Here is a 24,365-nt window from a genome sequence, read left to right as displayed (position 1 = left end):
CATCTAGTTTATAGAAACATAGAAAACCTACAGCACAATACAGGCCCTTCGGCCCACAAAGTTGTGCTGAACATGCTTACCTATAGCCCTCTATTTTACTAAGCTCCATGTACCTATCTAAAAGTCTTTTAAAAGACCTTATCGTATCCGCCTCCACCACCATTGCCGGAAGCCCATTCCACGCACTCGCCATTCTCTGAGCAAAAAACTTACCCCTGACACCTCCTCTGTACCTACTCCCCAGCACCTTAAACCTGTGCCCTCTTGTGGCAGCCATTTCAGCCCTGGGAAAAAGCCTCTGACTATCCACATGATCAATGTCTCTTCTACAACTCTATCAGGTCACCTCTCATTCTCCGTCGCTCCAAGGAGAAAAGGCCGAGTTCACTCAACCTATTCTCATAGGGCATGCTCCCCAATCCAGGCAACATCCTTGTAAATCTCCTCTGCACCCTTTCTATGGCTTCCACATCCTTCCTGTAGTGAGGCGACCAGAACTGAGCACAGTACTCCAAGTGGGGTCTGACCAGGGTCCTATATAGCTGCATTGCAACATTACCTCTCGACTCCTAAATTCAGTTTCACTGGAATGCCAGATGGAATTTAGCTCAGACAAGTGTGAGGTGAATCTTTTGTAGGGCTCTGTTGTGGAACAGACAGCCTCGGGGTATAGGTGCATAGTGCTAAGACAGGTAGACGGTAGTGAATTTGCAGTACAGCACGCTGCACTTCAGTGCTCAGGGCACTGAATATAAGAGCTGGGATGTTAAGTTACAGCTGTACAGGGTGGAGACCACTCTTGAAATGTTGTGTATTGTTCTGTTTGCCGAGCTATAGGGTATCATTACGCTGGAAAGATGAAGAAAAGGTTCACAAAGGCGTTGCAAGGACTGGAGGGCTGGAGTTATGGAGACTGGACCGGCTGGCACAGTTTTCCTTCGAGTGAAGGAAGCTGAGGGGTGACCTTACAGAGGCTTATAAAAACCCAAGGGGCATAAAGTGATTGGTCACAGTCTTTTTCCCAAGGTAGGCATGTCAAAAACTAGAGGACACAGGTTTAAAGATAACATTTTAGAGATAAGGGCTGAACAGGACAAACAGTACTCAGTTCTGCAAGCTGGCACGGGTGGGCTGGGCCAAAGTCTGTTTTCAATTTGTTTGGTCAACAACAATGTCACCTGACTCTCTGTTCACTCCCTGCACAACCCAGTGTAATCCCACTCTCCCCTCAATGCCCACTGCACTCAGTACCACCCCCTGCCCCCGTGCCCCCTTTACCTGGGGAGAACAAGTGCAGAAACACCAGCAACATTCCTCCAGTTCTTTGGCCGTTCAACATTGCAGGCTTTCTGTCGCACCGTCTGGACATTCCAGTGACGTCCACCTCTCTCTCACTCGTTCTATCCCTCCTCTCTGCCTCACGTTGCAGTTGGTGACCTTAGTGTCGAGCACACCTTCGCATTCAGACGTCTGTTGTGGTTTCAGCAAGTCTGCAGGAGAGCGGGCAGGAATGAGAAGGGGAGGGGAGGGGGGAGGGGAGGAGGGAGAGTGAAAGGGAGAGACAGAGAGAGAGGGAGGCAGGCAGAGGGAGAGAGAGAGAGAGAGAGAGACGGGGAGAGAGAGAGAGAGACGGGGAGAGAGAGAGAGACGGAGAAAACATAGGAAGAGACAAACAGTTCAGGGGACAGGTGTGATATGGACAAAGTGATTTACAAAAGGAATGGATATGTTGATAAGCAAAGGTGTAGGAGGGAGAGAGGGAAAAGTTGGGGGAAGAGAGAGAGAAAGAAGAGCGTGGAATAAAGGAGGCATGAAAACTGAAGGAGAGAGAGGAAGACAGACAGAGAGTCACGTCGTGGAAGACGAGGAGCGATACCTTCTCCCAGAGAGGTACTGAAGGTTAACAGTGTCAATCACAACGTGTTACACCGGTTCCTGTAAGGCAGCATTAGTTCCTGGATTCCTTAGTAATGGGCCAGAGGAAGGTACAGTTTATCAACAGTTGGCATTGCAGTGAGTGCACAGGCAAACAGCCAAAATGTAGAGAATTAACCCTCTCTTTCCCACCTCCCTCCATCTACACACAGTCCCCTGACATGAACAGCACCTTCAGCCCACAGTTACTCAGAATCAGAATCAGGTTTAACATCACCGGCATAGTTCATGAAATTTATTGTTTTGCAGCAGCAGTACAATGCAATGCACAATCATATAAAAATATAAATTACAATAAGATATATATATGAAAATGAATAAGTAATAGTTTGGGTCGATGGCAGTTTAAATGGATTGGCATCTACTAGATGGGCTGAAGGGCCAGTTTCTGTTTCTATGACTCTAATTAGTGCAAAAAGAGAGCAAAAAACTAGTGAGGTAGTGTTCATGGGTTCAGTGTCCATTCAGAAGTCTGATGGTGGGGGGGAAGAAGCTGTTCTGAAACACTGAAAGTGTGTTTTCAGGTTTCTGTACACCCTCATTAATGACAGCAAGGAGAGGAGGGCATGTTCTGGGTGGTGGGGTCCTTAATGATGGATGACACCCTTTTGAGGTATCGCTTTTTGAAGCTGTCCTGGAATCTGGGAGAGACTAGTGCCTAGGGAGCAGGCTGAGTTTACAACTTTCTGCATCTTTTTTCCAATCGTGTGCAGTGGGACCTCCATACCAGATGGCAGTGAAACAGGTTAGAATGCTCTAATTTAGTTAACTAATTGGTAATTAAATGCCCAACTAACCCCTCCTGCCTTCACAATGCCCAGTTTCTGTACATTCATGTGCCGAGTTAAGAACATCTCTATTATGCTCACCATCCAAGCAGAGCATTGTGGAAACCACCCTCTGTGTCAAAAGTCCTGCTCTGCCCACCTCCTTTCAACTTACCCCTCTCACCTTAAATGCATGCCCTCTGGGAAAGAGATGTCAGCTGTCTACTCTATGCCTCTTGTAATCTTATAAACCTCTATTAGATCTCCCCTCAGCCTCTGCCACTCCAGAGAAAACAACTTCGTGTTATAGCACATGGTGTCTAATCCAGGCAACCTCCTGGCAAACCTTGTTCACACCTCTCCATAGGCTCCACGTCCTACCTACAATGAGGTGACCAGAACTGTACGCAATATCCAGGTGCAGCCTAACTAGAGTTTTATAAAGCTGCAAGATAACTTTTCACCTTAATTCCTCAGCTAATAGAAGCAAGTCATCTTTACCAGCCTATCAGCCTGTGTAGCCACTTTCAGGGAGCTACAGACTTGGGCTCTAAGATCCCTCCATGCCTCAGCAGTGTTAAAGGTCTTGCCATACCAGTGTACAGTTTCCTTATATTTGATCTGCCGAAGTGCAAGACTTCACATTTGGCCGGGTTAAACACCATCTGCCATTTTGCCATGCATGTCTACAACTGATCTGTACCCTGCTCTCTATCCTTTGCCAGTCTTCTACACTATCCACAACACCGCTAATCTTTTCATCATCTTTGAACATACTCATCTACATTTTCATTAGGGTTCCTGTACATTCATTACTGCCTGAATGACTATCGCCCTTTAGCGCTGACACCCATAGCCATGAAGTGCTTTGAGAGACTTGTGCTCTCACACATTAAGGCTACAATCCCACCTGATCTGGACAAACACCAGTTTGCCTACCGGGCAAACCGCCCCACAGAGGATGCAATCACAACAGCCCCTCATATTGCACTGACTCACTTAGAGGAACCGAACACTTATGTGAGGATGTTATTTGTGGACTTTGGTTCTGCATTTAACACAGTCACCCCCCATAAACTGGTCAGCAAACTGAACACTCTTGGCCTTGGTTCCTCCCTGTGCTCGTGGGTCATGGACTTTCTCACAGACCGACCACAGCAAGTCAGAGTTGGTAAACACACCTCCACCACCCTCATCTCAAAAACAGGCAGCCCTATGCTCTACACACTCTTCACACATGGCTGCACCCCCATCTACACCTCCACCATCTTCATCTCAAAAACAGGCAGCCCTATGCTCTACCCACTCTTCACACATGACTGCACCCCCATCTACACCTCCAACTCCATAATTATATTGCGCACGATACCACAGTGGAATCCACCAGGCTCGAGGTGGATCATCTGAGGGATTTGGTGTAAGGACAACGACCTGGTCCTTAACACTTCTAAAAGAGATGATCATTGACTTCAGGAGATCAAAGGACAGAGTACACACCCCTCTCCGTATACATGGAGAGGTAGTGGAAAATGTGGAAAACCTAAAGTTCCTTGGAGTTATGTTGTCAAAAGAGCTGACATGGAGCACCAACACCTCACTGCTTGTAAAAAAGGCAGAACAAAGACTAGATAGATAGATAGATACTTTATTCATCCCCATGGGGAAATTCAACATTTTTTCCAATGTCCCATACACTTATTGTAGCAAAACTAATTACATACAATACTTAACTCAGTATAAATATGATATGCATCTAAAATCACCCTCTCAAAAAGCATTAATAAATAGCTTTTAAAGAGTTCTTAAATAGTTTACTAAAATACATTGAATGGTAACTTAAGCTCAGTCCTAACCCCGGCATTTTAACATATCTTACCCCTGGCGGTTGAATTGTAAAGCCGAATGGCATTGGGGAGTAATGATCTCTTCATCCTGTCTGAGGAGCATTGCATCGATAGCAACCTGTCGCTGAAACTGCTTCTCTGTCTCTGGATGGTGCTATGCAGAGGATGTTCAGGGTTTTCCATGATTGACCGTAGCCTACTCAGCGCCCTTCGCTCTGCTACTGATGTCATACTCTCCAGTTCTGTGCCCACGACAGAGCCCGCCTTCCTTACCAGCTTATTAAGACGTGAGGCGTCCCTCTTCTTAATGCTGCCTCCCCAACACGCCACCACAAAGAAGAGAGCGCTCTCCACAACTGACCTATAGAACATCTTCAGCATCTCACTACAAACATTGAATGACGCCAACCTTCTAAGGAAGTACAGTCGACTCTGTGCCTTCCTGCACAAGGCATCTGTGTTGGCAGTCCAGTCTAGCTTCTTCCTCAGAAAGCTGAAACAGGCCAAACTCCCACAAAAGCCATTGCTTAATTTCTACAGAAGCACAATTGAAACCATCCTGACCGACAGTGCCACATTGTGGTATGCCAGCTGCACAGCCGCTGAGCGGCAAGACCTGCATCGCGTGGTGAAGGCGGCCCAGCGAATTGTCAGGATGGAGCTCCCAGGACTGGACACCATCTATTCCAGCAGACCCAGGAGGAAAGCAATCAGCATAACCAGAGACACCGCACACCCCGGCCACTCACTGACCCACTGCCATCCAACAAAAGGTTCAGGACACTAAAAGCCAGAACAAATAGACTGAGGAACAACTTCTACCCCAGAGCTGTGGCCTCCATCACACCACTCCCACAGAGCAATGACTGAAACTGTGAGCACACACAAGGATTCAAATACTTGCACTAATGGCACTTTGTGCATTACTGTGATATTCTGGTGTTGTTGCAACTTATTTTCTGCTATTTATCTATTTAATACTGTTTTTCTATTACTGTCTTGTTTTTATCTACTGTACTGCTTTATTTAATTGTCTGAGAGGAAGCCAAACAGAGTTTCATTGTATCTATGTCTAATGACAATAAAGATCATTCATTCATTCAGATCAAAGGTAAGGACATGTTCGGCACAAGGGCCTGTATTGTGCTGTAGGGTTTCTATGAGTCTGTTTCTATCAATACTGCACCTATAAAAGGTATTCATTTCCCTTGGAAGTTTTTATGTTTTATTGTTTTACAACATTCAATCGCAGTGGATTTAATTTGGCTTTTTGACACTGAGCAAAAGAAAAAAACTTCCATGTCAAGGTGAAAACAAATCTCTATAAAGTAATCCAAATTAATTACAATTAAAAAACAAAATAATCGATTGTATAATTACTCACCCTGTTCCCCCCCCCCCCCTTTAATTTGACACAGCTCATAGACGGATCAGAAGTGGAGAGAGTGAGCAGCTTCAAGTACCTGGGTGTCAAGATCTCTGAGGATCTAACCTGGTCCCAACACATGGACGTAGTCATAAAGAAGGCAAGACAGTGGCTATACTTTATTAGGAGTTTGAAGAGATTTGGCATGTCAACAAATACACTCAAAAACTTCTATAGTTGTACTGTGGAGAGCATTCTGACAGACTGCATCACTGTCTGGTATGGAGGGGCTACTGCACCGGAAGAAGCTGTAGAAGGTTGTAAATCTTGTCAGCTCCATCTTGGGCACTAGCCTACAAAGTACCCAGGACATCTTTAGTGAGCAGTGTCTCAGAAAGGCAGCAATATTATTAAGGACTTCCATCACCCAGGGCATGCCCCTTTCACTGCTACCATCAGGTAGGAGGTACAGTAGCCTGAAGGCACACACTCAGCGATTCAGGAACAGCTTCTTCCCCTCTGCCATCCAATTCCTAAATGGACATTGAACCCTTGGACACTACCTCACTTTTTTAATATACAGTATTTCTGTTTTTGCACATTTAAAAAAATCTATTCAATATATGTAATTGATTAACTTGTTTATTTATTTTATTTATTATTATTATTTTTTCTCTCTCTCTCTGCTAGATTATGCATTGCACTGAACTGCTGCTGCTAAGTTAACCAATTTGATGTCACATGCCAGTGATAATAAACCTGATTCTGATTCTAATAATCGCTGGTGCAGCCAACTGGTTTTAGAAGTCACGTAATTAGTTAAATGGAGAACTGTTTTTAGAGCCTTGTGTGCAGTCAAGGTATTTCAGATGATCGTAGTAAAAACACTCTTGATAAAAACTACACCATGAAGACAAAGGAATACTCCAAACAACTCCACAAAAAGGTTATTGAAAAGCACAAGATAACAGATGGATAACAGGAGCCTGAAGACACACACTCAACATTCAAAGTCCACTTATTATTGATGTACGTATACATTATACAACTTTCATCTCCTCACAGGCAGCTACAAAACAAAGAAACACAAATGAACCCATTTAAAAAACGGTCAAACAACCAAGGTGCAGAGAGAGAAAAACATCGTGCAAGCGATGGAAATAAGCAAACAACCTTCAGAACGAAAGTGAGTCCATAGACGTAAATCCTTGAGCAGGCCATGCACAGCCTGAGCCTCAGTGCTCAGAGCCAAATAAACGTCACGTAGCAGCCAGCAGATCTGGCCTGACCCTCGCCTCTGGTGCGGACACCCAGCCACTCCAATCGATCAAGCCCAGCATTTAAATCATCCAGACATCGCGCCGTTCTTCGCACTGGAGTCCAGGCCGGGCCCTGTCGCATTGATACGCTCTGGACCCCACTGTCACATTTCAGCCTGAAACCGACTTTTCTAAATTGGCCTGGCACCTAAATTGATCAAACCTCCCTCTGTTTTAGGTGGACGGGCCTTGCGACTGTCTCTCCTCTGTTCCAATTTTACTTCACTCTGCTCGGCCAGACTTTGCCTCGACCTCATCTCGAGTGTTTCACTCCCACTCATCGACCCTCGACTCAGCCTTGCTTTCACTTGCCTCTTCATTGTTTACCATAAATTTTTACAGGAAAAGTGTTCAGTTGCTTTCTTTGTTTTGTATGGTGCCTGTAAGTAATCGCTGGGCTTTACCAGCCACATCTTCAACCAGAAGTTTCAGGAACAGCTTCTTCCCCTCCACCATCAGATTTCAGGACCGTGGATGAACCCATGAACACCACCCTCACTTTATTCTTTACCTTTGTCTTTATTCATTTAATTTGTAACTTGTGCTGCAAAATGACAAGTTTCATAACATATCTGTGATAATAAACCTGGTTTTCATTCCCCGGGCCTGCAAGGCCTGAGTCGATGTAGTAGTAATGGGCTTGCTTATCAGGATCAGGAGTGGCTGGTGGCCGCCTGTGCTTGACTAGCAGTTTGGAAGGGCTGAGTGGTCTCGCTCAGTGTGGGCATCATCTGTACTGTCCCTTCTGCTCTGGCCCACTCCCTGGAGGGGGAGTCAGCAGGTGCTCCCTTGCCCAGCCTCAGTCCCTCGTGCGTTGGTGTGGACGGGACTAGCCTCTCAGTGTCCCCCGGAACCAGCGGGGCTTCCTGCTTTCCTTCGGCTCAAGGAGGGTCTCGCCCTGCGGTACATCCACAGCAACACATCCACAGCAACACCAACAGCAAGAACAGCAACAGGACGGAGGCAAACAGTAACAGTCCGACTCGCTCATGCTCTGCACAGGGAAGCTGGGAGCCTGTAACAGAGGGAGGGAGAGGGGGGAGAAGGAGAGAGAGAGTGGGAGGGGGCAGGGCGAGGGAGGAGGGGTAGAGAAGTCAGGGAGAGGGAGGAAGGTAAAGAGTCAGTGAGGGGGAGAGGAGGGGTAGACAGTCAGTATCTGGTAAGTTGCTTTTTCTTTATTTTTTAACCCTCCTCTGTTAGGGCACAGTTAGGAAGTGAGAATAGATCCAGGGCACAGTTAGTTCAGTGAAAATGGCCCCAGGATAGTTAGCCAGTGAGAATGACCCCAGGGCACAGTTACTGCGGTGAGAATGGCCCCTGGGCACAGTTAGTCGGTGAGAATGGATCTAGGACAGTTACTGCAGTGAGAATGGATCCAGGATAGTGTGGTGAGAATGGCACCAGGATAGTTAATTCAGTGAGAATGGCCCCAGGACACAGTTATTACGGTGAGAATGGCCCCACGGCCTGTGTTTTGTTCTTTGTGTGAGATGTGGGAATTCTGGGAGACCTCCAGCCTCCTGGATAACCACATTTGCACCCGGTGCACTGCGCCTCAGCTACTCAGAGAACGTGTAAAGGAACTAGAGCTGCTGCTCGATGACCTTCAGTTCATACAGGAGCCTGAGGAAGTGATTGATAGGAGCTGCAGGGAGGTAGACACCCCGGGCTTCAGGAGGCAGATAACTGGGTGACTGTCAGGAGAAGGAAGGGAACTGGGCTGCCAGTGCAGAGTAACGTTGTGGCCATTCTCAGTAATAAGTATACCACTTTAGATACCGTTGAGGGGGTTGACCTACCAGGGAGGAGCTGCAGTGTTGTGCAGTAAAGGCACTATATCTGAGCACATGCAGTATATGGGATAAGGTAGATGAATTAGTAGCAGAGTTAGAGTTTGAAATGTATGATGCTTTGGGTATCACTGAATTGTGGCTGAAAGAAGATTATAGCTGTGAGCGTAACATCCAAGGATACAAATTGTATCAAAAAGACAGGCGGGAAGGCTGATAGGGTGGCATGGCTCTGGTGGTAAAAGATTAAATCAAATCATTAGTATAAGGTGACTTAGGATTGGAAGATGTAGAATCATTGTGGCTAGAGGTAAGAAACTGCAAGGGTGAAAAGACCCTGATGGGTATTATACTGTATACAGACCTCTGAACAGCAGCCAGCAAGTGGGCTACAAATTACAATGGGAGATAGAAGATGCGTGTCAGACAGGCAATGTTATAACAGTCATGAGGGATTTCAATATGCAGGTAGATTGGGAAAATCAGGTAAGTGCTGGATCCCAAGAGGGAGAATTTGTAGAATGCCTATGAGATGACGTTTTAGTGCAGCTCATTGTTGAGCCTACTAGAGGATCAGCTATTCTGGAATGGGTGTTGTTCAAAGAACCAGAACTGATTAGAGAGATTAAGGTAAAGGAACCCTGAAGGGACAGTGATCATAATATGTTCGAATTCACCCTACATTCTTCGAGGGAGAAGCTAAAGTTAGATGTGTCAGTATTACCGTGGAGTAAAGGGAATTACATTAGAGAAGAGCTGACCAGGACTGATTAGAAGGCAACACTAGTAGATAGCAGCAGTGGCAGGAGTTACTGGGAGCAAGTCAGAAAGCACATGCAGATACATCCCAAAGAAGCAGCGTTTTGAAGGCAGGATTACACAACCATGGCTGACAAGGGAAGCCAGAACTTGGAAGTCTGGGAAGCTTTCAAAAACCAGCAGAAGGCAACTAAGAAAGTCATAAAGAAGGAAAAGATGAAATATGTAGGCAAGCTAGTCAATAATATTATAGAGGATATCAAAAGTTTATAAAGTATAAAGAGAGGTGAGAGTAGATATTGGACTGGTGGAATATGATGCTGGAGAGGTAGGAATGGGGGACAAGGAGATGGCAGATGAACTGAATAATTATCTTACATCAGTCTTCACTATGGAAGACACTAGCAATATGCCAAAAGTTCGAGAGAGCCAGGGGACAGAAGTGAGGGAAGTTGTAGTTACAAGGGAGAAGGTGCTTGGGTAGCTGAAAGTTTTGAAGGTAAATAAGTCACCTGTTCCAGATGGCCTGCTCCCAATGGTTCGGAAAGAGGCGGCTGAAGAGGTACTGGAGGCATTAGTAATGATTTTTCAAGAATCAATGGTTTCTGGCATGGTACCCGAACACTGGAAAATTGTAAATATCACTCCAATCTTCAAGAAGGAAGAAAGGCAGAAGAAAGAAAATTATAGGCCAGTTACTCTGACCTCAGTGGTTGGGAAGTTGTTGGAGTCGCTTGTTAAGGACGTGGTTTCCGGTTACTGGGTGGGACATGATAAAAGAGGCCATAGTCAGCATTGTTTCCTCAAGGGAAAATATTGCCTGACAAATCTGTTGGAATTCTTTGAAGAAATAACAAGCTGAATAGATAAAGGAGAGTCAGTCAATATTGTGTACTTGGACTTTCAGAAGGCCCTTGACAAGGTGCCACACATGAGGCGGCTTAACAAGCTGTGGGCCCATGGTATAACAGGAAAGATTCTAGCATGGATAAGGCATTGCTGATTGGCAGGAGGCAAAGAGTGGGTATGAATAGTGCCTTTTCTGATTGGCTGCCCGTGGCTAGTGGTGTTCCACAGGAGCCGCTTCCATTTACATCATATGTCAATGATTTGGATGATGGAATTGATGGTTTTGTGGATGATATGAAGATAAGTGGAGGGGCAGGTAATGTTGAGGAAGCAATGATGCTACAGAAGGATGTAGACAGATTAGGAGAGTGGGCAAAGAAATGGCAGATGGAATACAGTGTCAGGAAGTGTATGGTCATGCACTTTGGTAGAAGAAAAGAAGTATAGACTATTTTCTAAATAGGAAGTAAATTCAGAAATCTGAGGCACAAAGGGACCTGGGAGTCCTCGTCCAGGATTCCCTAAAGCTTAACTCGCAGGTTGAGTCTGTGGTGAGGAAGGCAAATGCAATGTCAGCATTCAGTTTGAGAGAACTAGAATGTAGAAGCAAAGATGTAATGTTGAGGCTTCATAAAGAATTAATGAGGCCTCACTGGGAGTACTGGGAGTAATTCTGGGCCCTTTATCTAAGAAAGGATGCACTGACATTGGAGAAGATTCAAAGGAAGTTCATGGAAATGATTCCGGGTTTGCAAAGCTCATTATAGCAGGAGCGTTTGATGTCTCTGGTCTCTACTAACTGGAATTCAGAAGAGTGAGGGGATATCTCATTGAAACCTGTCAAATGTTGAAAGGCTCGATAGAGTGGATATGGAGAGGATGTTTGCTATGGTGGGAGAGTCTATGATCAGAGGACATACCTTCATTCTAGAGAGGCATCCTTTTAGAATGAAGATGAGGAGAAATTTCTTTAGCCAGAGAGTGGCGAATCTATGGAATTTGTTGCCACAGGTGGCTGTGGAGGCCAGGTCATTGGGGGTATTAACACAGAGTTTGATAGATTCTTGATTAGTCAGGACATGAAGGATACGGGGAGAAGGCAGGACATTGAGGATGAGAGAAAAATTGGATCAGCCAGGATGAAATGGCTGAGCAGACCAATGCACCAAATGGCCTAGTTCTGCTCCTATATCTCACAGTCTTATGGTAGTAATCGGTCATTGTAAATTATCCCGTGATTAGGTTAGGGTTAAATCAGGGGTTGCTGCCATTGCAGTTTGAAGGGCTGGAATCACCTATTCAGTACTACCTCTAAAGAATTAAACAAGTGTTGGAGGAACTCAGCGGGTCGGGGGAAACGGAGAGCCATCGTTTCAGGTCTACAGCCCTCATCAGGTGAGGATATTGACAGGATGGATAGCCACCGAGGGAGTCAGAGAGAGGCAAGATAGGTAGGTAGAAGAGGGATGGAAGTAGACGAGGGTTGTGACAGTGGGGAAGGGGCTGCATGGGAGGGGGAGGGTTACAGAGACAAAGTGGGGTGTAGAGATCAGAGGGGTTACAGAGACAGAGAGGGGTGTAGGGGCCAGACGGGGGTTACAGAGACAGGGAGGGGTGTAGGGGCCAGAGGGGGGTTACAGAGACAGGGAGGGGTGTAGGGACCAGAGGAGGGTTACAGAGATAGGGAGGGGTGTGGGGACTGGAGGGGGTTACTGAGACAAGGAGGGGTGTAGGGACCAGAGGAGGGTTACAGAGACAGGGAGGGGTGTGGGGACTGGAGGGGGTTACTGAGACAGGGAGGGGTGGAGGGACTGGAGGGGGGTTACAGAGACAGGAAGGGGTGTAGTGGCCAGAGGGGGGTTACAGAGACAGGGAGGGGTGTGGGGACTGGAGGGGGTTACTGAGAGGGAGGGGTGGAGGGACTGGAGGGGGTTACAGAGACAGGGAGGGATGTAGGGGCCAGAGGGGGGTTACAGAGACAGGAAGGGGTGTAGGGGCCAGAGGGGGGTTACAGAGACAGGAAGGGGTGTAGGGGCCAGAGGGGGGTTACAGAGACAGGGAGGGGTTTGGGGACTGGAGGGGGTTACTGAGAGGGAGGGGTGTAGGGACTGGAGGAGGTTACTGAGACAGGGAGGGGTGTGGGGACTGGAGGGGGTTACTGAGACAGGGAGGGGTGTAGGGGCCAGAGGGGGGTTACAGAGACAGGGAGGGGTGTAGGGGCCAGAAGGGGGTTACAGAGACAGGGAGGGGTGTGGGGACTGGAGGGGGTTACTGAGACAGGGAGGGGTGTAGGGGCCAGAGGGGGGGTTACAGAGACAGGAAGGGGTGTAGGGGCCAGAGGGGGGTTACAGAGACAGGGAGGGGTGTAGGGGCCAGAGGGGGGGTTACAGAGACAGGAAGGGGTGTAGGGGCCAGAGGGGGGTTACAGAGACAGGGAGGGGTGTAGGGGCCAGAGGGGGGTTACAGAGACAGGAAGGGGTGTAGGGACCAGAGGAGGGTTACAGAGACAGGGAGGGGTGTTGGGACTGGAGGGGGTTACAGAGACAGGGAGGGGTGTGGGGACTGGAGGGGTTACCGAGACAGGGAGGGGTGTGGGGACTGGAGGGGGTTACAGAGACTCAGAGGTGAATGTGGACCAGAGGGGGGTTACAGAGACAGGGATGGAGGTGGTGTTCACCGAGACGGAGAGGGGAATGGGGTAGTTATTCAGGTGGGCTGCTAAGGTTGGTTGGTAGCAGGGTGCTGAGGTGGGATGTCACGTACCATTGAGGTGTGGGCAGTGCCCTGAGCTGTGAGGCGTACTCTCGGTGCCCCGGGTGATGTGCTGCAGGCAGTTGGCATTGCTGCTGTGGGATTGGTTCAGCCAGGAGTCGGTGACCACACAGTACAGGTCGAAATCCCAGGACGTGGTGGCCTCCAGCCTGCTGCGTAGTTGGTACGTGCCATCGGGTGCCTGTGCCACGCTCGTGTTCTGCACCTCGCTCCTGTATTCGGTGCCATTGCTCCAGACCCACTGCAGATGTGCCAGGGGAAACCCCCCCCAGGACACACAGTCCAGCTGCACCTTCCCCTCATCCTCCGCTCCATCCCCACCCACGGGTGAGCAGTTCACATGGGGCTGGCTGTAGGGAGCTAGTGGGGGTGGGGTATGGTTTGGGAAGGAGGGTGGGTGGGGGACAGGTTGTAGTTGGAGTGTGGGTGGGAGGGAGACAAGAGGACATTGTTGGTTTCTTCATCTGTCCTATCACTGACCCTCACCCTTCCCGTCAACTGTATCCCCCACCCATCACCACATCTCTTCACCTGTCAAAGAATCCTTCCCCACAGCCCATAGACTCATTCCCTGCCCTGTCACCAACTCTCCCCACCCACTGAATCCCCTCCCACATCCCAGACACAGCCGCCTATCGAGTGCCCTCCCACAGACACTCTCCCTGTCTATGAATCCCCCCCATTGCCCACAGACACTCTCCCTCGTCCCCCACCCATCGAATCCCACCCCCACAGCCCACAGACACACCCTATCCACCGAATCCCCTCCCACAGACACTCCCCCCACCTACTGAATCCCCTTCCATAGCCCACGGACACCCCTCCACCCATTGAATCCCCCCACAGCCCACAAACACTCCCCCCATTGTATCCCCTCCCACAGCCTACACCACCCCCACAGTCCACAGACACTCCCCACCCACTGAATCCCCCACAAAGCCTAGAGACACTCCCCCACCCATCAAATTCCTTCCCACAGCCCACAGACACTCCCCACCCATCAAATTCCCTCCCACAGCCCACAGACACCCTCCCACCCATCGAATTCCCTCCCTCAGCCCACAGACACTCCCCCATCCACTGAATCCCCCCACAGCCCACAGACACCCTCCCACCCATCGAATTCCCTCCCTCAGCCCACAGACACTCCCCCATCCACTGAATCCCCCCACAGCCCACAGACACTCCCCCACCCATCGAATTCCCCACAGACACTCCCCCACACATCGAATTCCCTCCCTCAGTCCACAGACACTCCCCCATCCACTGAATCCCCCCACAGCCCACAGACACACTCCCCACTGAATACCCCCGCAGCCCACAGACACTCCCCCACACATCGAATTCCCTCCCTCAGCCCACAGACACTCCCCCACACATCGAATCCCCTCCCACAGCCCACAAACACTTCCCCACCCATCGAATTCCCTCCCTCAGCCCACAGACACCCTCTCCATCACAAACTCCCGGCACTCACTGCTCTCCCTCAGAGCCTCCTCCTCACTCTCACTGCCCTGGGTTGGGGTATCTCCTTCACCCACCTGTAACGATGAGGAGCTGCTCTTTCACCTTCTTCCACTCTGGGGTGTGAAGAACGCACATATAGGTGCCATTATCGTGAACCGTGACGTTCTGCAGCCTCAGTGATGCATCCCCCTGCCCCAGCAGCGACTCATTCACAGTGGCCCTGCCGTGGAACTGCTTGTCTTGGAACTGGGCGGCCACTGAGCCCTGATGGTAGATGTACGCCAGGAGGACTCCGTCAGGTCTTTGCAGACTCCACTGGATGCCCCCAAGTTCCCGGGACCATGGTCGATTGAAATGGCAAATCAGGAGGGAGTCTTCACCAATCCTGGCGACGATAGGTGAGTCCAGCACCACTGGAAACGAGAGATTTAGCCCAGGAACTTCCACTGAAATCATCGACTGGGTGAAGTTGCACTGAGAGCAACAGTCTCTCAATACCCCAGCACCCCATCCGATCAGAACCATACCCTTTCATACCCCAGCCGGTCCCAGCGTGAATCGGGTGTTTACAGGACATACCAGAACTGGTGATGTGGTGGATAGTGAAGAAGGTTGGCCAAGGTTACACAGCATCTAGTTTATAGAAACATAGAAAACCTACAGCACAATACAGGCCCTTCGGCCCACAAAGTTGTGCTGAACATGCTTACCTATAGCCCTCTATTTTACTAAGCTCCATGTACCTATCTAAAAGTCTTTTAAAAGACCTTATCGTATCCGCCTCCACCACCATTGCCGGAAGCCCATTCCACGCACTCGCCATTCTCTGAGCAAAAAACTTACCCCTGACATCTCCTCTGTACCTACTCCCCAGCACCTTAAACCTGTGTCCTCTTGTGGCAGCCATTTCAGACCTGGGAAAAAGCCTCTGACTATCCACATGATCAATGTCTCTTCTACAACTCTATCAGGTCACCTCTCATTCTCCGTCGCTCCAAGGAGAAAAGGCCGAGTTCACTCAACCTATTCTCATAGGCCATGCTCCCCAATCCAGGCAACATCCTTGTCAATCCCCTCTGCACCCTTTCTATGGCTTCCACATCCTTCCTGTAGTGAGGCGACCAGAACTGAGCACAGTACTCCAAGTGGGGTCTGACCAGGGTCCTATATAGCTGCATTGCAACATTACCTCTCGACTCCTAAATTCAGTTTCACTGGAATGCCAGATGGAATTTAGCTCAGACAAGTGTGAGGTGAATCTTTTGTAGGGCTCTGTTGTGGAACAGACAGCCTCGGGGTATAGGTGCATAGTGCTAAGACAGGTAGACGGTAGTGAATTTGCAGTACAGCACGCTGCACTTCAGTGCTCAGGGCACTGAATATAAGAGCTGGGATGTTAAGTTACAGCTGTACAGGGTGGAGACCACTCTTGAAATGTTGTGTATTGTTCTGTTTGCCGAGCTATAGGGTATCATTACGCTGGAAAGATGAAGAAAAGGTTCACAAAGGCGTTGCAAGGACTGGAGGGCTGGAGTTATGGAGACTGGACCGGCTGGCACAGTTTTCCTTCGAGTGAAGGAAGTTGAGGGGTGACCTTACAGAGGCTTATAAAAACCCAAGGGGCATAAAGTGATTGGTCACAGTCTTTTTCCCAAGGTAGGCATGTCAAAAACTAGAGGACACAGGTTTAAAGATAACATTTTAGAGATAAGGGCTGAACAGGACAAACAGTACTCAGTTCTGGAAGCTGGCACGGGTGGGCTGGGCCAAAGTCTGTTTTCAATTTGTTCGGTCAACAACAATGTCACCTGACTCTGTTCACTGCCTGCACAACCCAGTGTAATCCCACTCTCCCCTCAATGCCCACTGCACTCAGTACCACCCCCTGCCCCCGTGCCCCCTTTACCTGGGGAGAACAAGTGCAGAAACACCAGCAACATTCCTCCAGTTCTTTGGCCGTTCAACATTGCAGGCTTTCTGTTGCACCGTCTGGACATTCCAGTGACGTCCACCTCTCTCTCACTCGTTCTATCCCTCCTCTCTGCCTCACGTTGCAGTTGGTGACCTTTGTGTCGAGCACACCTTCGCATTCAGACGTCTGTTGTGGTTTCAGCAAGTCTGCAGGAGAGCGGGCAGGAATGAGAAGGGGAGGGGAGGGGAAGGGAGGGGGAGGGGAGGAGGGAGTGAGAGAGGGAGGGAGAGGGAGAGAGAGAGGGAGAGGGAGGGGGGAGAGAGAGAGAGGGAGAGGGAGAGAGACGGAGAGAGAGAGAGAGAGACGGAGAAAACACAGGAAGAGACAAACAGTTCAGGGGACGGGTGTGATATGGACAAAGTGATTTACAAAAGGAGTGGATATGTTGACAAGCAAAGGTGTGGGAGGGAGAGAGGGAAAAGTTGGGGGAAGAGAGGGAAAAGGTGGGGGAAGAGAGAGAAAGAAGAGCGTGGAATAAAGGAGGCATGAAGACTGAAGGAGAGAGAGAGGAAGACAGACAGAGAGTCACGGCGTGGAAGACAAGGATCGATACCTTCTCCCAGAGAGGTACTGAAGGTTAACAGTGTCAATCACAACGTGTTACACCGGTTCCTGTAAGGCAGCATTAGTTCCTGGATTCCTTAGTAATGGGCCAGAGGAAGGTACAGTTTATCAACAGTTGGCAAGACTTCACATCTGGCCGGGTTAAACACCATCTGCCATTTTGCCATGCATGTCTACAACTGATCTGTACCCTGCTCTCTATCCTTTGCCAGTCTTCTACACTATCCACAACACCGCTAATCTTTTCATCATCTTTGAACATACTCATCTACATTTTCATTAGGGTTCCTGTACATTCATTACTGCCTGAATGACTATCGCCCTTTAGCGCTGACACCCATTGCCGTGAAGTGCTTTGAGAGACTTGTGCTCTCACACATTAAGGCTACAATCCCAGCTGATCTGGACAAACACCAGTTTGCCAACCGGGCAAACCGCTCCACAGGGGATGCAATCACAACAGCCCCTCATATTGCACTGACTCTCTTGGCCTTGGTTCCCCCCTGTGCTCTTGGGTCATGGACTTTCTCACAGACCGACCACAGCAAGTCAGAGTTGGTAAGCACACCTCCACCACCCTCATCTTAAAAACAGGGCTGTGTGCTGAGCCCTATGCTCTACCTACGCTTCACACATGACTGCACCCCCATCTACACCTCCAACTCCATAATTAAATTTGCGGACGATACCACAGTGGAATCCAACAGGCTCGAGGTGGATCATCTGAGGGATTGGTGTAAGGACAACAACCTGGTCCTTAATACTTCTAAAACAAAAGAAATGATCATTGACTTTAGGAGATCAAAGGACAGAGTACACACCCCTCTCCATATACATGGAGAGGTAGTGGAAAACGTAAAGTTCCTTGGAGTTATAATTAGAAGTGGTAGAGGCAGGTTCGGTATTGTAATTTAAAGTAAAATTGGATCGGTATATGGACAAGAAAGGAATGGAGGGTTATGGGCTGAGTGCGGGCCAGTGGGACTAGGTGAGAGTAAGCGTTCAGCACGGACTAGAAGGGCCGAGATGGCCTGTTTCCGTGCTGTAATTGTTATGTGGTTATATGTTGTTAAAACAGCTGACATGGACCACCAACACCTCACTGCTTGTAAAAAAGGCAGAACAAAGACTATTCTTCCTCAGAAAGCTGAAACCGGCCAAACTCCCACAAAAGCTGTTGCTTAATTTCTACAGAAGCACAATTGAAACCATCCTGACCGACGGTGCCACATTGTGGTATGCCAGCTGCACAGCCGCTGAGCGGCAAGACCTGCATCGCGTGGTGAAGGCGGCCCAGCGAATTGTCAGGATGGAGCTCCCAGGACTGGACACCATCTATTCCAGCAGACCCAGGAGGAAAGCAATCAGCATAACCAGAGACACCGCACACCCCGGCCACTCACTGACCCACTGCCATCCAACAAAAGGTTCAGGACACTAAAAGCCAGAACAAATAGACTGAGGAACAGTTTCTACCCCAGAGCTGTGGCTTCCATCACACCACTCCCACAGAACAATGACTGAAACTGTGAGCACACACAAGGATTCAAATACTTGCACTAATGGCACTTTGTGCATTACTGTGATATTCTGGTGCTGCTGCAACTTATTTTCTGCTATTTATCTATTTAATACTGTTTTTCTATTACTGTCTTGTTTTTATCTACTGTACTGCTTTATTTAATTGTCTGAGTGGAAGCCAAACAGAGTTTCATTGTATCTATGTCTAATGACAATAAAGATCATTCATTCATTCAGATCAAAGGTAAGGACATGTTCGGCACAAGGGCCTGTATTGTGCTGTAGGGTTTCTATGAGTCTGTTTCTATCAATACTGCACCTATAAAAGGTATTCATTTCCCTTGGAAGTTTTCATGTTTTATTGTTTTACAACATTCAATCGCAGTGGATTTAATTTGGCTTTTTGACACTGAGCAAAAGAAAAAAACTTCCATGTCAAGGTGAAAACAAATCTCTATAAAGTAATCCAAATTAATTACAAATAAAAAACAAAATAATCGATTGTATAATTATTCACCCTGTTCCCCCCCCCCACCTTTAATTTGACACAGCTCATAGACGGATCAGAAGTGGAGAGAGTGAGCAGCTTCAAGTACCTGGGTGTCAAGATCTCTGAGGATCTAACCTGGTCCCAACACATGGATGTAGTCATAAAGAAGGCAAGACAGTGGCTATACTTTAGATAGATAGATAGATAGATACTTTATTCATCCCCATGGGGAAATTCAACTTTTTTCCGATGTCCCATACACTTGTTGTAGCAAAACTAATTACATACAATACTTAACTCAGTAAAAAATATGATATGCATCTAAATCACTATCTCAAAAAGCATTAATAATAGCTTTTAAAAAGTTCTTAAGTCCTGGCGGTTGAATTGTAAAGCCTAATGGCATTGGGGAGTATTGACCTCTTCATCCTGTCTGAGGAGCATTGCATCGATAGTAACCTGTCGCTGAAACTGCTTCTCTGTCTCTGGATGGTGCTATGTAGAGGATGTTCAGAGTTTTCCATAATTGACCGTAGCCTACTCAGCGCCCTTCGCTGAGTTTGAAGAGATTTGGCATGTCAACAAATACACTCAAAAACTTCTATAGTTGTACTGTGGAGAGCATTCTGACAGACTGCATCACTGTCTGGTATGGAGGGGCTACTGCACCGAAAGAAGCTGTAGAAGGTTGTAAATCTTGTCAGCTCCATCTTGGGCACTAGCCTACAAAGTACCCAGGACATCTTTAGTGAGCAGTGTCTCAGAAAGGCAGCAATATTATTAAGGACTTCCATCACCCAGGGCATGCCCCTTTCACTGCTACCATCAGGTAGGAGGTACAGTAGCCTGAAGGCACACACTCAGCGATTCAGGAACAGCTTCTTCCCCTCTGCCATCCGGTTCCTGAATGGACATTGAACCCTTGGACACTACCTCACTTTTTTAATATACAGTATTTCTGTTTTTGCACATTTAAAAAAATCTATTCAATATATGTAATTGATTTACTGATTTATTTATTTTATTTATTATTATTATTTTTTCTCTCTCTCTCTGCTAGATTATGCATTGCACTGAACTGCTGCTGCTAAGTTAACCAATTTGATGTCACATGCCAGTGATAATAAACCTGATTCTGATTCTAATAATCGCTGGTGCAGCCAACTGGTTTTAGAAGTCACGTAATTAGTTAAATGGAGAACTGTTTTTAGAGCCTTGTGTGCAGTCAAGGTATTTCAGATGATCGTAGTAAAAACACTCTTGATAAAAACTACACCATGAAGACAAAGGAATACTCCAAACAACTCCACAAAAAGGTTATTGAAAAGCACAAGTCAGGAGATGGATACAACAAAATTTCCAAGTAACTGAATATGCCTTGAAGCATAGTTAAGTCAATCATCAAGAAATGGAAAGAATATGGCACAGCTGTAAATCTGCCTAGAGCAGGCCGTCCTCAAAAACTGAGTGACTGTGCAAGAAGAGACTAGTGAGGGAGGCCACAAAGGGAGCTATCACAGCTCTGGAGGTGTTACAAGCTTCAGTGGCTAAGATGGGAACGACTGCACATACAACTATTGCCCGGGTGCATCACCAGTTGCAACTTTATGGGAGGGTGGCAAAGAGAAAGCCACTGTTGAAAACAGGAAATTGCGGAGAATGATGTGTTGGATGTGGAGGGTCATGGGGTGGTAGGTGAGGACAAGAGGAACTCTATCCACATTAAGGTGGAAGGAAGATGGGGTGAGCGTGGATGTCCAGCAAATGGAGCAGAGGTGGATGAGGGTGGTATATTCATGTCCTCTTTAGCCTCGGGTCAATACCTGGTAAACTAACAAGCAGCTAACATTGTTCATTATACACTGAAAGGGAAACAGAGATAATCCTGGATACTACGGAGCGTCTCATGTTAGTGTTAGAGAAGCTATTGGAGTGGATTGTTGAGAGCAGGATTTATGAGCATTTGGAATATCTTGGCCTAATTAAGGACAGTCAGCTTAGCTTTGTGCAGGACCTAACGAAGGTAATTGATGAATGCAGACCTGTAGGTATTGATAAAGGACCTAGTGCTATATCGACGTATGTGACAAATAAACTCTTCTCAGGCTTCCAGCTGGGTTCAAGTATCGATTTTAACCGATGCTTCAATGACAAACTCTGCCATCTTCATCAGGGATGATGCCTGGGCCTGTCTAGTCCGGACGCATTTATACCTCTCGTCTGTCCCTCCTGACTGGCTAGTCCTTATCCAATCAGGTCTCCACTGTCTCACCTTGCTTACAATTGAATTCCAGTTCTTACTTTCCTTCGTCTTTGTTAAAATGAATTTTTTCTAGCATTACTTCATCAGGCGGTTCCAAAAGCCCTTGGTGTGGCAAGGTAGTTTTGTGCCATCAAAGTCAATCCTACAGCCATTACGAATGCTTCTATGTCTGATGGTGCTATGAATACTGGACTGTTGGCTTCACAGTCCACCTCATTATGATCTTGTATCCTCTTGTTTATCTGCATTTTCTCTGTAGTTGTCACACTTCATTCACATCACCATCGGTTAACCTTGTTCTGCCTCAATACACTGCACAATGATCTAATCTGTATGTGAGATAGGCTTCTCACTCATTCTCAGTATTCCAGTCACATTATAAATCAATAAGTCTGTCTAAATTTAGCTTCCTATATCTTACTTACACTTCCTTTTACTTCTTGACTAAATTCATCACCTCTCTGGAAACTAAGGGTCTCTTACCTTGTCCTTCCTGTCCTGCACTCTGTGTAGTTGGTCTTCAAATATCCTCCACATGTCAGATGTGGACTTGCCCAAACACAGCTGTTCCCAATTAACTCTCCCCAGTTCCTGCCTATTGCTCTCGTAATTTTCCGTCTGCAGCAAAGTTTATATAAAACTTAAAGAGTTGTAATCACTGTTCCTCAACTGCCCTCCCATAGAAAGGTTGGTTACCTGGCCAGGCTGGGTACTCAACATCAAGTCTTGATGGCCCTCCCTCTTGTTGATCATATCTACATATTGAGTTAGGAAACCCTCCTGGATTCACCTAAAAAATGGCAAAACAACAACCCTGGTGCTTTTACAACTTTCCCTAATCTGCCTGCATACTGTTCCTCAATTTCCCAGTGGTTGTTGGGGGTTCTGTAGATTAATCCCATCAGAGTGACTGCACCTTGAGTTCAACCACGTGAGCTGGTTGTGGATTACAGGAGGAACAGAGATGGGCTAACCCTTATTGACATCAATGGATCTGGGGTTGAGACTAAACAGCTTCAAGCTCCTCGGCATCCACATCATGAGGACCTCACATGGTCTGTACACACCGGCTGTGTGGTGAAAAAGGCACAACAGCACCTCTTTCACCTCAGAAAGTTGAGGAAGTGTGGTATAGGCCCCTAAATCTTAAGAATTTTCTGCGGGGGCACAATTGAGAGCATCTTGACTGGCTGCACCACTGACTGGTATGGGAACTGTACCTCCCTCAATCACAGGACTCTGCAGAGAGTGGTGCAGACAGCACAGCACATCTGTAGTTGTGAACTTCCCATGATACAGGAAATTTACAAGGACAGGTGTGTAGAAAGGGCCCGTAGGATCATTGGGGACTCAAGCCATCCCAACCACAATCTATTCCAGCCGCTAGCATTGGGAAGCGGTACCGCAGCATAAAAGCCAGGAACAACAGGCTCCGGGACAGATTCTTCCACCAGGCCATCAGACTGATAAACTCACACTGACTTGAGTGTACTCATAATGTATACATTGAGTGTTGTCATAAATCTTACATTGACTGTTCTATTTATTATAAATTACTATAAATTACTAAGATAGCACATTGCACATTTAGATGGAGATGTAACGTAAAGATTTTTACTCCCCATGTATGTGAAGGATGTAAGAAATGAAGTCAATTCAGTTCTATGTCCTGTCTAAGTGCAGCTGTGATGTTGTCCCTGATTAGTGGTGCATCTCCTTACCCCCACCCTTCTCTTACCTCTTTCTCTTTGTTTTCTAAAACATCATTGCCATGGAACATTAAGAATCCATTCCTGTTAACCAAGCTCCTGTTAGCTACATAAAATGGGCTGCCGGCAACGGTGGTGGAGGTGGATATGATAGGGTCTTTTAAGAGACTCCATAGAGCTTAGAAAATAGAGGGCTATGGGTAAGCCTAGGTAGTTCTAATGTAAGGACATGTTCAGCACAGCTTTGTGGGCCGAAGGGCCTGTATTGTGCTGTATGTTTTCTATGTTTCTAAAATCATAGTTCCACTTAGTGATGTATGCTCTAAGTTCATCACACTTAAATTTCATTCTCTGAGCATTAAAATACTCACACTTCAACCAGTCCATTACCCTGCTCTAGCTTCTCCATCCTGGCCCTGACGTCTACCTTCCACCTGATCCTTACACTTTCTGTCCGATGCTCTGGTCCCAGCTGCCAAATTAGTTTAAACCCTCCTGAGCAGCAGCACCATACCTCCTGGCTAGGATATTGGTTCCCCTCCAGCTATGGTGCAAACTGTACCTGTGTCTAGGTCACACCTGGCCCAGCAAAGGTGCCAATGATCCAAGAACCTGCAGCCCTGCACCCTCCCCTCCCCCTCCTCCTGCCCAGTTCTTCAGCCACATTCATCTGTTCTGTATTTCTGTTCTGACTAGCGTGGGGCACCAGGAGTAATCCTGTGATTACTACCTTCGAGCTTCTGCTTTTACATTACATATTTTTAAATTACATATTGATACAATTATAAAGAAGGCACAACAGTGGCTATATTCATTAGGAGTTTGAGGAGATTAGCTACGTCACTAAAGACTCGCGCAAATTTCTACACGTGTACCATGGAGAGCATTCTAACTGGTTGTATCACTGTCTGGTATGGAGGCGCCACTGCACAGGATCAGAAGAACCTACAGAAAGTTGTAGCCTTGCCAGCATACAGG

At 47.4% G+C, this 24,365-nt stretch overlaps 1 protein-coding gene across 12 annotated transcripts in view; it reads right to left on the bottom strand.

Annotated features, from left to right (window-relative positions):
• LOC140717420 (CD276 antigen-like) overlaps window positions 1–17,518 on the bottom strand; it is a 28,227-nt gene extending 10,709 nt beyond the window's left edge. Inside the window, exons 1-5 of one of the 12 annotated variants that reach the window (XM_073030976.1) lie at window positions 17,394–17,518; window positions 16,775–16,986; window positions 14,943–15,281; window positions 13,393–13,761; window positions 1,279–1,490 (exon numbers count right to left, since the gene is read on the bottom strand). In XM_073030976.1, the coding sequence (XP_072887077.1) occupies window positions 1,333–1,490; window positions 13,393–13,761; window positions 14,943–15,281; window positions 16,775–16,958 (1,050 nt within the window). In that variant the 5' untranslated portion in view covers window positions 16,959–16,986; window positions 17,394–17,518 and the 3' untranslated portion in view covers window positions 1,279–1,332. Of the gene's footprint in view, window positions 1–559; window positions 1,201–1,278; window positions 8,247–13,392; window positions 13,762–14,942; window positions 15,453–16,057; window positions 16,673–16,774; window positions 17,095–17,393 lie in introns of those variants that run through there. The other 11 variants (XM_073030981.1, XM_073030982.1, XM_073030979.1 and 8 more) reach the window with 11 other exon arrangements.
• Between the last annotated feature and the right edge of the window lie 6,847 nt (window positions 17,519–24,365).

Source organism: Hemitrygon akajei, chromosome 27 (genome assembly GCF_048418815.1).
Source record: "Hemitrygon akajei chromosome 27, sHemAka1.3, whole genome shotgun sequence".
In the NCBI taxonomy this organism is placed as follows: Eukaryota; Metazoa; Chordata; class Chondrichthyes; order Myliobatiformes; family Dasyatidae; genus Hemitrygon; species Hemitrygon akajei.
The sequence above is the reverse complement of the archived record's forward strand: the minus strand, read 5'-3'. Positions and strand labels throughout refer to the sequence as shown.